The sequence below is a fragment of the Carcharhinus amblyrhynchos genome, chromosome 2, assembly GCF_965287045.1.
Source record: "Carcharhinus amblyrhynchos chromosome 2, sCarAmb.v2.hapA, whole genome shotgun sequence".
NCBI classification, from domain to species: domain Eukaryota; kingdom Metazoa; phylum Chordata; class Chondrichthyes; order Carcharhiniformes; family Carcharhinidae; genus Carcharhinus; species Carcharhinus amblyrhynchos.
In genome coordinates, this window is record NC_137325.1 from 22,546,045 (window position 1) to 22,562,769 (window position 16,725).

At 40.7% G+C, this 16,725-nt stretch overlaps 1 protein-coding gene across 2 annotated transcripts in view; it reads left to right on the forward strand.

Moving 5' to 3' along the window:
- The window catches only part of marchf6 (membrane-associated ring finger (C3HC4) 6), a 97,155-nt gene that overhangs the window by 72,024 nt on the left and 8,406 nt on the right, over nucleotides 1-16,725 (forward strand). For both annotated transcript variants that reach the window (XM_080203447.1, XM_080203456.1), the window contains exons 15-21: nucleotides 956-1,090; nucleotides 4,411-4,530; nucleotides 6,237-6,337; nucleotides 8,107-8,244; nucleotides 9,647-9,851; nucleotides 14,077-14,146; nucleotides 15,194-15,375. In XM_080203447.1, coding sequence (XP_080059573.1) covers nucleotides 956-1,090; nucleotides 4,411-4,530; nucleotides 6,237-6,337; nucleotides 8,107-8,244; nucleotides 9,647-9,851; nucleotides 14,077-14,146; nucleotides 15,194-15,375 — 951 coding nt within the window. The remainder of the gene's footprint in view (nucleotides 1-955; nucleotides 1,091-4,410; nucleotides 4,531-6,236; nucleotides 6,338-8,106; nucleotides 8,245-9,646; nucleotides 9,852-14,076; nucleotides 14,147-15,193; nucleotides 15,376-16,725) is intronic.

Here is a 16,725-nt window from a genome sequence, read left to right on the forward strand (position 1 = left end):
TTTGGTCAATGACTTTACTAGGAGCTCCTCCACGTTCTCAAAACTAGCCAACCAATATTGCTGAGAGGCAAGATTTACCAAGATTATCTCAATTGAAAGGGTCTGGTGTTCAGAACTTGCTGGTTCTGCTTAAATTATTTTAAATTAGCGGTAATCTTTTCGCTTCTGACAAGGTGATGCATTTTGGCAAGCCTCTTGAAACTTTCTTGTGGATCCCTGTTGGGAGTGCCAGCTTTAATAGGTGATGTGAGCTGGCTGTCTAATCTACTTGAGAGCCAATGAGAACTTTTAGGTCAGGGATTGTTTTGGTTGTCCAATGTATATTGTTCAGGAGGGAATTAATGCTTAATATGCAGTCAATTTTGATATTTTTTTTGGGGAGAGTATTTTCTACTTTTGCTCCTTACCAAGTTGAACCATGTTCTCTTGTCATGTGCTAGTATAGCAATCATAACCGTACAGCTGTAAGCAGCTGCTTTGTTTTACTTGATTTTTAATCTGTGTTGGGACTCTTAATTGTATTCCACAGTTCATTTCTTTGTGAGTCTTATATGAATGTACAAATGTATAATTTAACCTGAATCTATCATACTTGCATGGAACAGTTTTGTAGGGCTAAGTGGCTCCTTTACCTTTACTGAAGTTGTAGATCTTTTTGGACAACAGAACAAAAAATAAAAATTTCAGATTTGCTCAGTTAAAGGAAAACTGACGTCTGTAAGTGGCAAGAGAGAGCACACAAATGTAATCGGGCTTAAGTCTATGATTTTGTTTTTCTATGGATGAAATCTGGGATCCTATTTGAATCTCTTCATTGTTTTTGAATAGTAAGATGGGCATTGACCCTTAGTCATTTTTGCTTGGATTAATAAAATATTTTTGTTTAAATAATTGAGACAGTAATAAAATGCATCTCAATTGCAGTGATGAATATAAGATTCTAATCTGGTTGTAGGAAATGTTTGATGCTACATTGAAAGACCGAGAGCTGAGTTTCCAATCTGCTCCTGGAACCACAATGTTCCTGCACTGGCTCGTGGGGATGGTCTATGTGTTCTACTTTGCATCTTTCATTCTTCTACTCAGAGAGGTGAGTTGATCTAATTTCACCAGTTTGTGGAGTTAAAATTTTGGGATTTCTGAAATCAAGATACTGATAACAACACCCCCCCTCTCCCATTTAGGAGGAAATGGTTGAAATGTAATGGCAACGCATTGGTTCTCTGATGAGGGCCAGCTTCTCAGCCCATCTCACTTCTGCTTCAGTTTTTGAATGTTTCCTTGTGTCTTAGTTTACTGTGTCACCCTTGTTACAATTGAACACACTCCTATGTGGTCTCATCCAAGTCATATTTTACAAAGCTTTGTTCATTAGTTTGTACTGTTTATGTCAAAGGCTTGTTCCAGCATTTTTCTTGCCTTTGTGATGATTCCGTTACCATGGACTTGAAAGTTTTTGTGCTAGGTAAATAATGTAAACTGATTTCTGTCCTGATTTATCTGCTCAACAAGAACTTCAGCTGTATTATGGGGAAGATTTGACCTAACTTGGCAAGATGATGGGCAGCAGGATGCAAAAAAAAAGGTTTGGGAGAGACTGATTGCACTAGAGTAAGAAATAGTATTGTATTAGATGGCATTAGACAGAGACGATACTGGATAATTTTCCAGTGCGTGAGTGTAAATGCACAAATCATGATAAATAAGAAATAGCAACATTGGGATAGAAATATAATGTGATAAAGCAGACCTGACTCCAAAAACGACAGAATTGGGTACTTAACATTCCTGAATACAAGATGGTCAGGAAAGATAAGGAAGGAAGCAAGAGTGGGAGGTGGCAGTATTGATTAACGGGAATTTTGCAATGGTAGAAAGTTGGATGTCCTGGGGTGGTTAAGACCATCATCTATTTGGTTAAAATTAACAAATAATAGAGGTGCCATTACGCTAACTCATTCTGTAGACTACCAGTTAGATGGATGGAAAAAGAGGAACACATTTACAGGCAAATTATACAGTGATGAAAACTGTACAGAATAGTGATAATGTGGAAATTTCAATTATCCCAATATAAACTTGGATAATAGTGTAAAGGACGGAGATTTTCTGGTGTGTTCAGGAGAGCTTTCTTGATCAGTATATTTATAATGCCTCACTCCTTCCCAATGAGAAAGAGGGCATTGCTGGAACTGATTTGAGCAATGATATTGGTGAAATTGATCAAGGAATGTTTGGGGAACAGTGATCATAATATCATAAGATTGGCCATGCAAAAAGGACAAGAAGCAATCTAGAGTAAAACTACTCGAGGGGGCAGAATGGTGGCACAGTGGTTAGCACGGCTGCTTTACAGTGCCAGGAACCTGGGTTCAATTTCAACCTCAGGTGTGGCGATTGCACCTTCTCCCTGTGCCTGTGTAGAGATCCTTCAGGTGTTCTGGTTTCCTCCCACGATCCAAAAATCTGCATATTGGGTGGATTGCCCATGGAAAATTGCCCCTTGGTGTCCCAAGATGTGTAGGTTAGGGGGTTTGGGCATAATAAATCTCTGGGGAGCTGAATGGCCTTCTGTCCCTTAAGGAGCAACTGAATGGTTATATGAGTAGGGAGGAAATAGAAGGATGCAGACTGAGTAAGGGCAGAAGGTTTTTTTTTAGTTAGGGCATCATGATCGACACAAGCTTGGAGGGTCAAAGGACCTGTTCTTATGTTGTACTTTTTTGTTCTTTGAGGGCTGAGAGTAGGCCTGGATAAATTGTAATCTAAGATTGGCAAACAAAAATGTTATCAAACAATGCAAGTAGCATTTAAAGAGGCGGTGGTTCAGGTACAACATAGATAAGTTACACAAGGGAGAATGGTAGGACAGCCAAAACCAGAGCATCCTGAATATCAAAGAGGTGGAGAGTGAAATGAAGCCAAAAAAGCGAGGAGATATGTATAAAACATGTCTGGTTGATGATGTCAGAGATCATGCCTTTAATTCAGGATTTGCCTAGTTTGCATAATTCTGATGCATGCTCCCAGCACCTGCACTCGACCTCACTAAAGTGGTACTGAGTGCAGCCCACACTAGAATGACTCCAGAGATGAGAGACTTTGGTTACTTTGATAGATTGGCAAAGCTTGGGTTGTTCTCCTTGGAGCAGAGAAGGTCAAGAAGAGCTTTGGTTGAGGTGGTTCAAAATCGTGAGAGGTTTGCACAGAGTAGATGGAGAGAAACTGTATACCCAAAGGGTTTATGACCAGAGGACACCGATTTAAGGTGACTGACCGAAGAACCAAAGGTGATGTGAAGAGAATCTATTTTGCACAACAAATAGTTATAACCTGATTATGAGAATGGAGTAGACAGATTCAATCCTGGCTCTCAAAAGGAAATTAGGTTAGTAGATTAAAAGAGAAAAATTGCAAGACAATGGGGAAAGTGGTGGTGGGTGAGGTGGTAATTATGACTGCAGAGAGCTGGTATGAGCTGTACAGGAATGTGTTCTAGTCCTGTAACTATACTGTGAACAACTTAATCTTCATGTTTTAATATTACTTAAGGATGCATTCGCACTTCATTTGTAACATTGATGCAAAGCATTTTTGCTTTAGGCAACAGTTTCAGTGTGAATGAAGCCCCAACTCAGTCAGCCTAGAGGAGGAAGTCTCCTCTTTTGCTTGAATCTGATCATGACTTGATGGCTCTCATGTATTAAAGTGAAGCATTGATATGATCTAATGCCAACCTGTAGTGTAAGTGCAGTCTTGGATTTATATTTAAACTTACTTCCACTTGCAGAGTCCTTAATGATCTTTCAAGTAATTTTTGGATTATTCTGAAGTTTATCTGTTGGGGAGTATTTTCTGGCCGGTTATGACAGCGTACTATTTAATGGTCAGCAGGCTGCCTGGTTTGCTGTTTCCTATAAATCGCAAAGAACATAACTGATCTGAAAAATTGTTAACAACCTTACTTATTATATGATTTGCTGGTATATTTTAAGAAATTTAAACACCACCCTTGCTTTTAGGGATTCGTTGGGTTATTTTATGCACAAATGTTTCTGGGCAGAATGTTTCCAGAACAAGTTATCATTTGCATTAATATTTTGCTCTCTAATGTATTCTTAAAAAAATGTCTTGCTCATTACTTTGATAGAATTGACTTGGATAACCTAGGGTGGATTAGAATTCAGAAACTTATCTGGACTGGACTGAAGAAACCTGATCCGCCACATTGCTAGCAGTTTGTGGCTTTGGCCAAATAAATACGTTTAATTGCTAACACTTAAAAAATTGTTGTCTGTTTCTTAAAAACTGTCGTTTTGGTTTCTAATGGCTCTATCTTGTCTTTTGTGCTGCTTTTATTGATGTTCCTAGGATCTGTTCAGGTCAGTGTTCAATGTTGTTTCGTTTCAGGTGTTGAGACCCGGTGTCTTATGGTTTTTAAGAAATCTGAATGATCCAGATTTTAACCCAGTTCAGGAGATGATTCATCTACCTATTTATAGGCATTTCAGACGCTTTATATTGTCCGTGGTAAGTACCGTGTCAACATGTGATTGCTCTTGAAATTAAAGTTGCTTATTAAAAAGAGAAAATTTAACCGAAGAATGCTCAACAGGAAATGGTGGGTAGTGTGCAATTCAGTGGGCAGAGTTACTTAATGAACAGGGATGGCCAGCCAAGGGCTCAGACAAAGCTTCTGATTGAAAACCTTGAATTTGGTCATATTCAAGAGCAGGATCTGTTTCTGGTGAGTGGGCTGGGTGAATCTTTCTGAAGGTTGCATATTTTAAGATGTTTGTATTACTTTTAGGAACACAAATGGGTAAGTTGAAATAGGACCTTTAAGAAATAGGAAGTAGGCCATTTGGCCCCTCAAGCTTGCTTCACTATTCAGTGGGATCATGACTGATCCAACATAACATAAGAAATAGGAGCAGGAGTAGGCCATCCGGCCCTTCGAGCCTGGCCCGCCATTCAATAAGATCATGGCTGATTTGTCGTGTCTCAGTTCCACATTCCCGCTCTCTCCCCATAACCCTTAATCCCCTCGCTTATCAAAAACCCATCAACCCGCGTCTTAAAAATATTTAGCGAGGCAGCCTCCACCACCTCAACGGGCAGAGAATTCCAGAGATTCACCGCCCTTTGAGTGAAGAAGTTCCTCCTCAACTCCATTCTAAACCGCCCCCCCTTTGTCTTGAGGCTGTGCCCCCTAGTCCTACTGTCCTTTCTGAGCGGGAAGAGCCTCTCCACCTCTATCCTATCCATCCCATTCATCATCTTATACGTCTCAATGAGATCTCCCCTCATTCTTCTAAACTCTAATGAGTACAAGCCTAGTTTATTCAGCCTCTCCTCATAGCTCAACCCCCTCAACTCCGGTATCAGCCTAGTAAACCTCCTCTGCACTCCCTCCAAGGCCAAAATATCCTTGCGTATGTACGGCGACCAAAACTGCACACAGTACTCCAGCTGCGGCCTCACCAATGCCCTATACAGCCGCAGCAAGGCCTCCCTACTTTTATATTCAATCCCCCTTACGTCCTTACTTACATTCCTTACGTCCACTTTCTTGCCCGTTCTCCATACCCCTAGATTCATTTATTGATCAAAAATCTATCCATCTCGGCCTTAAATTTGCACAAGGGCTCTGCCCCTCCACAGCTCTCTGTGGCAAGGAGACTCTCAATCCTCAGAAGAAATTCCTCCTCATGTCAGTTTTAAATTGGCTCCTCTTTATTCTGAGACAGTGCCCTCTTGACCAAGACTCTCCCATGAGGGGAATCATCCTCTCCCATGTACCCTATCAAGCCCCTCAAGAATTCCATATGTTTCAATGAGATTGTATGTCATTCTCCTAAATTCCAATGAGTAGAGTCCCAGCCTCTTCAGCCTTTCCTCATAAGACAATATCTCTGTACCAGGCATTATCATTCCCTGAATTTCCTTAAGGGGAGCAAAACTGCTCACTATCGTAGATATAGTAAGGGACCACGGAAGAATTATTCCATTGGTTGCTTTTTGTGTTAGTTGATCATTAGTTACTTCACTGATTACATTGCAATCAAGCATAGTGAGGAGAATAGTGGGAAAGCTTATTAATTGGTTAGAAAAGAGCAAGCAACTTGAGGATTTTTTTTAAAGCGAATAGAAATTATGTAAACAATCTCTGCAAACTTTACTTTTTCACTTTTCATGTAGAGCTTGATTTATGATTCTTGTCTTTTTCTTTTCAGATTGTATTTGGGTCAATTGTCCTCCTTATGCTTTGGTTGCCAATTCGTATTATTAAGACTCTGCTCCCTGATTTTCTACCATACAATGTAATGCTTTACAGGTAATATCATGTACCATGGATACTTTGCAGCCATTATAGTTTGCAATCCGATGGCACACTCACTGATGTAGCACTGTGACAGTAGTGAGATGATTATTGGGATAAACTTGAGGTTAAGACCGTTGCTCATTTGCTACAGTAACCATTTGTAGTTTGATTGTGGCCTGCAATATGCTTCCTTTGCTGCTTCATTGCTCTCCCCCTCCATCCAAATCCAGGAACATATATGCTGTGAAGAGAAACCGATGAATGGGAAAAGATTAAAATTAAATTAATTTTTGGAGCAGGGATAATTCCTATTAAAACATTCCACAGCTAGGGTCATAAGTTTTGACATTGAGAAATAGCTCTTAGTCTTGGGACGTTGTCATTTTTGATATGTGGGTAGCTAGTGTCACCTGTGAAAATGAGACAACCAAGGCTTGATAATTTTCCTGGTTAAACTTCTAAAAGTCTTGAATTCTTGAGGAATATTGTGCATTCTGGAATGTAGAAATTTGCATTCATTTGGCATTTTCATGACCTTGAACCATCTCATGTGAAGTACTTTTTGCAGTCAAGTCACAGTTTTAAAGTAAGAAACATGACAGTCAATCTGCGCTGTTAGGCGCACGAATAGCAATATAATAATGATCAAAAGGGTAGTTTTAATGTTGGTTGCGAAGTAAGTATTGGCCAAGACACAGAGGAGAACATCCCTGGTATTTACAGTGCCATGAGGTTTTTTATATTCAGCTGAGACAGCATACTGGACTTCATTTAGCGTCTTATTCAAAGACCTCTGAAGTGATTTATACTTCAACAAATCATGGATTTTACTTTACATGTGAGTGGGTTATGTGATCCGCTGCCTACCTTGTTAGCAGTACCATCCTGAGGTAGCTGCTTAGAGGTTTGCTAAGCAAGGTTTTCATTCCAGATTTCTTTACCTGGCCTCTGCTTACCACCTTCTATTGTGCTGCTGTGATACGTTATCTGTCTGCATTTCTTGGATAATGCAATCTTGTGAGACTTGTATTGAGTGGAATACAATGCACAGTGAAGCAGCTTTTAAACCTTTTTTAAAAGGTTATCGGGGTAGGCGGGAGTTTATGGTCAGATCAGCCACTATCTTACTGAATGGTGGAGCACATTCGGAAAGATCGAGTGCTCCTAACACGTATATTTCTAAGTCTTAAATGCTTCGTTTTAAAAAAAATTGCCAAATTCTTAAATCTGCTGTTTCTGCGTACCCTCATCGGTTGCGAAATATTCGTAGCATTTATATCGGTGTGCTATGAAATCCGTATGTAAATTAATTCTTTGCTTTCTTATACACCTCTTCATTTAATATGTTAGGTTCTTATTGCTCAGACAGTACAATGCGCTTTTTAGCAGGCATGAGAAAAAACAGAACCAAATGCAGAACAGACTTGCACCCAGTGTGAGCTTTCTTCTTTCCTGTCCCACTCCCACTGACCCAGTGAGTGTCAGCCTGTTCTGAGTTGGCCAGTTTAGCTCAAGTTGCTACGAAGGTGATGGAAATAATTTGGTGTTTCTCCTCCTTATTGTGCATTTGCCAATGGATAGCAATCATGGACACTGAATTGGACTTACCTGTAGTGATTCCTGTGGTTGGAGCAGCTGACTTGCTGTCTAAATTCACAAATGAGGATTTGGCCTGTTGCGCTAGATAGGGGCCTCCTGGTTTTCAGGGGATGATCCTACAGCTAGAAGCCCTGTATTCTCCCATTAACAGTTTGTCATTTACATTTCTGGTTTCTCTGCAGTGATGCTCCAGTCAGTGAGCTCTCTCTGGAGCTTCTGCTACTGCAGGTCGTACTGCCAGCCTTACTGGAGCAGGGACACACCCGGCAATGGTTGAAGGGCCTAGTTCGAGCATGGACTGTCACAGCTGGATATTTGTTGTAAGTAATTCTTCCATCTTCTATTTGATAATTAGAGGTAGCACTGTGATTAGCACTGCTGCCTCACAATGTCACGGACCTGAGTTCAATTCCTGGCTTGGGTCACTGTCTGTGCAGAATCTACACATTCTGTGTTTGCGTGGGTTTTCTCCCAGGTGCTCCAGTTTCCTCCCACAGTCCAGAGATGTGTGGGTTAGGTGGGTTGGCCATGCTAAATTGCCCCTTTGTGTCAGGGAGACTAGTAAATGCATGGGGCTATGAGATAGGGCATGGACGGGATTGTTGTCGGTACAGACTCGATGGGCCGAATGGTCTCTTTCTGCACTGTAGGGATTCTATGAATACGTAAGAAATGAACCTAGATATCAGCCCCACTATGAAAAAAATACATGTAGGCACAAATCTAGTGCTTTGGAACATGCACTGTTAGTAGTAGAGAGTTATTTACCATACCAAATTATTTTTAAGATTCAAAAGAATTACTGTCAAAGTGATACCAAATCTAACATTTCAATCTCAGAAGACTGAAGGAAGCTTAGAGAAATTAGGTTAAGTAGATTTGGCCTATACAGCCTGTGTATAATGGCGCTCACTGCTATACTCTTAGCTGATTACTTTGATCTAGCTATCACTTGTGCAGATCTCCCCTTTCACACCATCGGTTTGAGTTCGACCCCAGTTAAAGGGATTTTTTAGCGCCCAGTGATGTCACCAAGCAGGTTAAGCAGCTAATAACCTTAAAGTATTTGTGCACTCAGCAAACTAGGAAGTAAAAATAGCTGTGTTCTTTCACTTTTAATTTGAAATATTTCAGACAGTAGAATAAATGATTGGGTTATACATAGAGACAAAGGTAGAAGTTAAAGTTTTAAATATTTTTATGTGGAATTTCTTACAAACTTGACATTATGACGGAGAGTGTAAAAGTGTCAAAGTTCAGGTAGGATGACAGTTCAACAATAATTGCCACTTTGTGGATTATGTGGGCCATAGAATCACTGACAGCAACTTCTGGATTTGCACGGCTAACTGCAGGGGTAGTGGAGCAGTGGCACCCATATTTTATGATCTAGACTATCTGACTGTAGTTCTGATTGTTCTTTGTTATCACTAATGTGGAAATGCCGGCATTGGACTGGGGTGGGCGCAGTAAGAAGTCCCACAACACCAGGTTAAAGTCTGACAGGTGAGGAAGAGCAGCGCTCCAAAGCTTATGAATCCAAATAAACCTGTTGGACTTTAACCTGGTGTTGGGAGACTTCTTAACTGTTATCACTAATATACATCTTTCAGAATGAATGCTACGATTACAATTTGTCGAGTAAACACTGCAGAACAGTTTACATGAAATCCTGTTGATTTCTCGTTGTTTATCATGAATGCATTTTCTTCGCACTGACAGGGATCTCCATTCATATTTGCTCGGCGACCAGGAAGAAAATGAGAACAATGCCAACCAGCAAGCAAACAATAACCAGCAAGCTCGAAATAACAATGCCATTCCTGTAGTAGGGGAAGGACTTCATGCAGCTCACCAGGCCATACTGCAACAGGGTGGGCCTGTGGGCTTTCAACCTTACCGGAAACCTTTACAATTTCCTCTTAGGGTAGGTAACTTCTTAAATTTTCAATGTTGGTAATTTTTAATTATAATAGAAACTCTTTACAAACACAAGCATTGTGTTAAGATTTTTTGTGTGTATTGGATCATGCAAAATTTTAAGGACATATTTCCCTTTTTCAAAAAAAAAGGTAGTGCTGTTCAAAGCTCACCGTATCTACTTGCACTTCATTTGGGGAAATTCTATATACAGTGCCTTCCCAAAATCTGCCTGTTGCCATTTTAAAGAGTTAAGATACAACGTAAAGAGATTGAATACCAATAATTGTTTTTATTATTGGAATTCTGTAACCGTTCAGGTGGTGATTTTCTCTGTATTAACTATGATCAAGTCAAAAATCTGCACGTGTTCCTCGGGGAATGTCCTAAGGACAACTATCTTCAACTGCTTCCATCAATGACCTTCCTTCTTTCATATGGTCATTCCCATTTGTGACTCCTCAGATTCCCAAGCAGTCCATATCCAAATGCAGAACGACCTAGACAATATCCAGACTTGGGCTGATAATGGCAACTAACATCCATGCCACACCAGTGCCAGGGAATGACCATCTCCAAAAAGAGAGAATCTACCATTGCCCTTAAACATTCAGTGGCATTACCATTGCTGAATCACCCACTGTCAGCAGCCTGGGGGTTACCATCAACTAGAAACTGAACCGCACTAGCCATATGAATACTGTGACTACAAAAGCAGAGCCTTGCAACATGTAACTCTGCTCCTGATTCCCCAAAGCCTGTTCACCACCTGCACCGCAGAAGTCAGAAATGTGGTGGAGTAACGTATACTCGCTGGGTGACTGCAGCTCCAACAATACTCGAATTGTGACACCATTCAGGACAAAGCATCCCATTTGAGTGGCACATCATCAAAAACAATCACTCCCATTACCAACGCACAGCGGTAATAGTGTATTCCATCTATGAGACGCACAGCAAGAACTTAGCATGTCGTCTTAGACAGCACTTTCTAAACCCATGACCGCTATAATCTAGAAGGACAAGGGCAGCAGTTGAATGGGGACACTATCACCTGTAAGTTCCTCTCCAAGCCATACACCATCTTGATTTGCAAATATAGTGCCATTCCTTTATTCATTGGGTCGAATACTGGAGCTTGCTCCCCACCCCATATGGGCCGCAGCAGTCCATGAGGGCAGCTTATGGCTACTTTAAAGACAATTAGGGATGGGCAATAAATGCTTGTCTAGCCAACAATGCCCATGCCCCGTGAATTAATTTTTTTAAAGCTTCTATAATTATAAAAAGAATGATTTGGGGTATTGGCAGTAGAGTTCATGTTTATCAATCCTGCTAATACAGAGCAATCTGGAAAGAAATGGCCAAACTAGTGCTACAGAAAGGAAATTTTAAATGAAAGTGCATTACACACAGAATCACTTAACTTTCATAAATAAAAGCAAAATACTGTTGATCCTGGAAATCTGAAATAAAACCAGAAAATGCTGGAAAGCTTAGCAGGTCTGGCAGCGTGTAAAATCTGGTTATTACTGTCATGTATTGGGATATCGTGAAAAGTATTGTTTCTTGCGTACTATATAGATAATACATACCCATTCATAAGAAACTTATCAGAAGTGGAATGTTCACGTTCTGATTGGCAAGCATGTGCGGTGGACCGAATGCCTAATTCTGATCCTATATCTAATAGTCTTATAGGGGAAAAGGAAAGGATAAGGTGCAGAATTTGTGTGTTGCGGTTACAGATAGAGTGAACAGAGAGACCAACTTAATATATATGTCCATACAAAAGTCTGGCAGCAGGAAAGAAGCTGTTCTTGAGTCAGTTGGTCTGTATTCCCAGAATTTTGGATCCTTTTCCTAGCGGAAAAAAGTATGTCATGGGTGTGTGGGGTCCTTGATTTTGCTGGCTGCTTTTATGAGGCAGTGGGAAGTGTGGGCGGAATCAGTGGGTGGGATGCTGGTTTGGCATGATGGACTGGGCTATTTTGAAGATTCTTGTGGTCTTAGAGCAGGAGCCATACCAAGCTGTAATATATCCAGAAAGGATGTTTTCAGTGGTGCATCTATAATAATTGGTGAGTGTCGTAGTGGACATGCCAAATTTCCTTAGCCTTCAGAGAAATTGAGGTGTTGATGGGCTTTCTTAACACATTGCGTTGACATGAAGGAACCAGGACAGATTGTTGGTGATCTGAACACCCAAAAACGTGAAGGTCTCAAGCATTTCCGCTTCATCACCGTTGACGTAGCCAAAGGTATACCCTCCACCATGTTTCCTGAAATCCAAAAAAATTTGCTGATGACACCAAGATTGGTGGAACGGCAAATTGTGTGGAGGGTGTGGAGAGTCTGCAGAAGGATCTAGATAGGCTGGGCGAATGGGCCAGGAACTGGCAAATGGAATTTAATGTTGGCAAATGTGAGGTTGTCCACTTTGGTAGGAATAATGGTAGGAAGGACTATTACTTACGTGGTGAAAAACTGCAGTTTGCGACGGTGCAGAGGGACCTCGGGGTCCTTGTGCATGAGTCGCAAAAACCCAGCCTGCAGGTGCAGCAGGTGGTCAGGAAGGCAAATGGGATGCTGGCCTTCATAGCAAGGGGGATTGAATATAAAAGTAGGGATATAGAAGTGCTGCAGCTGTATAGGGCACTGGTGAGGCTGCAGCTGGAGTACTGTGTGCAGGTTTGGTCGCCGCACTTACGCAAGGATATTTTGGCCTTGGAGGGAGTGCAGAGGAGGTTTACTAGGCTGATTCTGGAGTTGAGGGGGTTGAACTATGAGGAGAGGCTGAATAAACTAGGCTTGTACTCGTTAGAGTTTAGAAGAATGAGGGGAGATCTCATTGAGACATATAAGATGTTGAATGGGATGAATAGGACAGAGGTGGAGAGGCTCTTCCTGCTCAGAAAGGACAGTAGGACTAGAGGGTACAGCCTCAGGATAAAGGGTAGAACGGAGTTGAGGAGGAACTTCTTCACTCAAAGGGTGGTGAATCTCTGGAATTCTCTGCCCGTTGAGGTGGTGGAGGCTGCCTCGCTCAATATTTTTAAGACGTGGGTTGATAGGTTTTTGATAGGCAAGGGGATTAAGGGTTATGGGGAGAGGGCGGGAATGTGGAACTGAGCCACGACAGATCAGCTATGATCTTGTTGAGTGGCGGGGCGGGCTCGAGGGGCTAGATGGCCTACTCCTGCTCCTATTTCTTATGTTCTTATAAATCAATGACTATCTCCTTCATTTTACTGAAATTGAGGGAGAGCTTATTGATATTGCACCATATCACTAGATTCTCTTTTTCCTTTCTCGTCATTGTTTGAAATCCACCCCACTACAGCGGTGTCATCAGCAAACTTGAAAATAGAGTTGGAGTGGAATTTGGCCACACAGCCTTAAGTCATAAGAAATAGAGTTAATGCTTTGAGTCCAATATGATTTCTTCTGAAGAGAGGTTATATTGCACTCGAAGCATTAACACTTTCATGTTTCCCTGTTGTCTTATGTCAGTTCAAGATTTATTTTGCCAGCCCATGCTTCACCCACAAAACTGACTATGGCCTCTGGTCAATATTGCACAATTCCACTGATCAGGGGTGGCTGTAATATTTTTGCATGCACTGATGCTAACATTATTTAATTTTTTAATAAACTGACTAGCGGATGCAGTGAAGTGGTAAATAGCTGAATATAGCTTTTGCAAGTTATTTTCAGTAATTTTAAATCAAGTTAGGTAGAGAGCTGGACCCTTATTTAAAACCTGCTTACAGTTTGTGATTAAAGCCAATTTTCAGTTGTATTAATAAAACTGAACCAGCTTACCACTCGCAAATACATCGATGAATGCTTCTCAATGGAAAGAAGGAAAAAAAATGATTCTTCTGTTTCACTTCCTGATTGCACTTGCATGGAAGATTTTGCATTTGTCATGTGATTATGCAAATTTTCTTTATTGGAAACTTGAATGGTAAGTTAACTGGTGCAATTTGCCAATTGTGCTCAAAGTAGAAACTGTACCCCAATAGCTACCCTGGAAACTAAACCTGTCCTTTATTATAAAAACTACAATAGTATATACACTTAACAGTTCTGACCACAATCGTTTGCTTTCAAATCAGCTCTGTACCACCAAAGTGTTTTGCAAGTATGCTCTTTGATTTGGAATAAAATGGTTATATTAGTTTCAGCATGTATTTCAGTGACTCAAAGTTGTTCTTTATCTCAACTAGATTCTGCTGTTGGTAATTTTCATGTGTGTGACGTTGTTGATTGCCAGTCTCATCTGTCTCACGTTACCAGGTATGTGAAAACCTAATGGCTCTTTTGCCAACTCCCCTTACAAGAAGACTTGCATTTTATCATGTACACCACGTTTTTATTTGAAATGTGAATTATTTCCTGATGGTCTTTAAAACACATACATTTGTGTATAAAATATAAACATTTGGTGGTATGTATGTGTTAAGGGTTGTGAAGATCAGAGAGCAATGAAGAACAATCATATATAATAGTTATTGGACCAGAACCATGGTAGAGTAGCAATCAGAGTCGAATTGTCACCGGTTCCTGTTTACTTGCGCTGAAGTGCAGTACTGAGTGCAATCACAGTATCTTGGTGCAGGAAGGTGGTCCATAGAATCCCTACAGTTCAGAAGGAGGCCATTCAGCCCATTGAGTGTGCACTGACTTTTTGAAAGAGCGTCTTATCCAGCCAGCTCGCCCCACCGTATCCCCATAACCCCCACACATTTTACCACAGCTAATCCACCTAACCTGCATGTCTTTGGATTGTGGAAAGAAACCGTAGCATTCAGAGGAAACCCACACAGACACAGGGAGAATGTGCAAACTCCACATACAGTCACCCCAGGCTGAAATTGAACCTGGGTCCCTGGTGCTGTGAGGCAGCAATGCTAATCGCTCTGTTACCTTGCATTGACACATTCCCGAGTAGCCATTGTTCAGTCAGTTTTCTGTAGATGACGTGTCTGTGGCAAGCCACCACCACAGAAACCTGCCGTGTATATGTCTTTTTTACTTGAAATGGTCTTAATTTTTAAAAGTTCATTATGAGCATCATCTGTGCCTTCTATCAAAAACTCCTCCATAGCTCCATCTTTGTACCACCATGAGACAAGCTCTGCCCACAGGTCACTTCCATGACCAGCTTCATTAATATAAAAAAAATTAAAAAGTTACATGATCAAAGTGATTCATACAACTTGGATGGTACATTGGCATACAGGATTGGTGTGTAGATTTCTGTCTTGATAAGAGTTCATTTTGATCATGTTTTTGTGTTATATATTTAAGTCAAGCTGTCACAATCTATTATTTTGTGTCCAGTTTCAGCAGGTCGTTGGCTTATGTCATTTTGGACTGGGAGTGCCAAAATTCACGAGCTCTATACAGCTGCCTGTGGATTATATATCTGTTGGTTGACTATCCGAGCAATTACAGTTCTGGCAGCATGGATGCCACAAGGGCGAGATGTTATTTTTCAGAAACTAAAAGAGTGGTCCCTAATGGTGAGTCAGTTCAGCTACTGAAGTGGTGTTTTTTTTAATTTACTGAGTACACATTTGGTATATATAAGTACGTACCTTTAGTTTGGTAGCGCAATAGCTACTGCTGTAATTCATGAAGTACCATTGGCGTGTAGCTTGGAAATCCATTAAGGTAATAGGTTAAGTCTAATATCTCTCAAAAATAAGCATATTTTACAAAGTTCATAATTAAGATTGTCTACATAATTAATCTTTATTTTGTCGGGGTATTGTCTTTTTATGTAATCCTTAAAAGCTCTAAGACTTTAATGTAATTGCAAAGTGAAATCTTTCTTATTGATGGAATTATTCATTGCTGCAGTCACAGATGTGTGTTGTGACAAGAGTGGGGGCATGTAGGCTGAGCATACTTTAATAGTTTCAAGAGCAGTACAGAGGCTGGAAATTTTGTGATGCGTAACTCACCATCTGGCACCCCAGAAACATGTGACCAACAAGATGCAAATCAGGATTTTAATGAAATGCTCTCCACTTATGTGGATAAGAGCAGCCCACATATGGGCACCCTATCCACTGCCTTAAACATTCACTCCCTCTGTCACTGACACACAGGCAGTGAGGCATACCATCTACACAATACACTGCAGCAACTCTCCACAATTCCTTCAATACCACCACCCTTACCCACTATCAAGAACAGGAGCAGCAGGCATAAGTAAACGCTGCTATCTCCAAGTCATAAATCATCCTAACTTGGAAATATATTGCTGTTCTTTCATTGTAGCTAGGTCAAAATTCTAGAACTCCCACCATATCAGTACTGTGGGTATACTATGTGGACTGCAGCAGTTCAAAAAGGCAGCTGACCACAACCACCTCAAGGGCAACTAGGGGACAAAGGACGTAATTCTTTTCCACGTCCCATGAAAAAGAATTACGAGTTGCTGTTGCTTGTTTTGAAGGAGAGCTGAAGTGATGCCTTTCCTAAAAAGCAGGCTTCAGATTTCAATAGGAATTTCCTCACTTTGCAATCATTTTGAGCTTTCTGCATCATTCACACTGTCTTGTATTATGCCATTATATAGCCTGTGGTATGTTTTATAAGCTGAGAAGGTGAATATCCTGTGCAATACATGGAGTAGAGAAAGTTGCTGTGATGGTGAAGGTCTTTGTTATTAGGAATGTGTATTGAATTTTGTGAATACTCCCTTCTTGTGAATGCCATGTTTTGTGGCAAAATGATGCAAAACAATAGTGCAAATATTGATATCAAGATATGAATAAATGTTTTATAATTTTAAAACTTAATATCTGTTCTGTGAGTAGACTGTCTTGTAAAGGCAGTCAAACTGAGCCACCTTTAGATGGTCC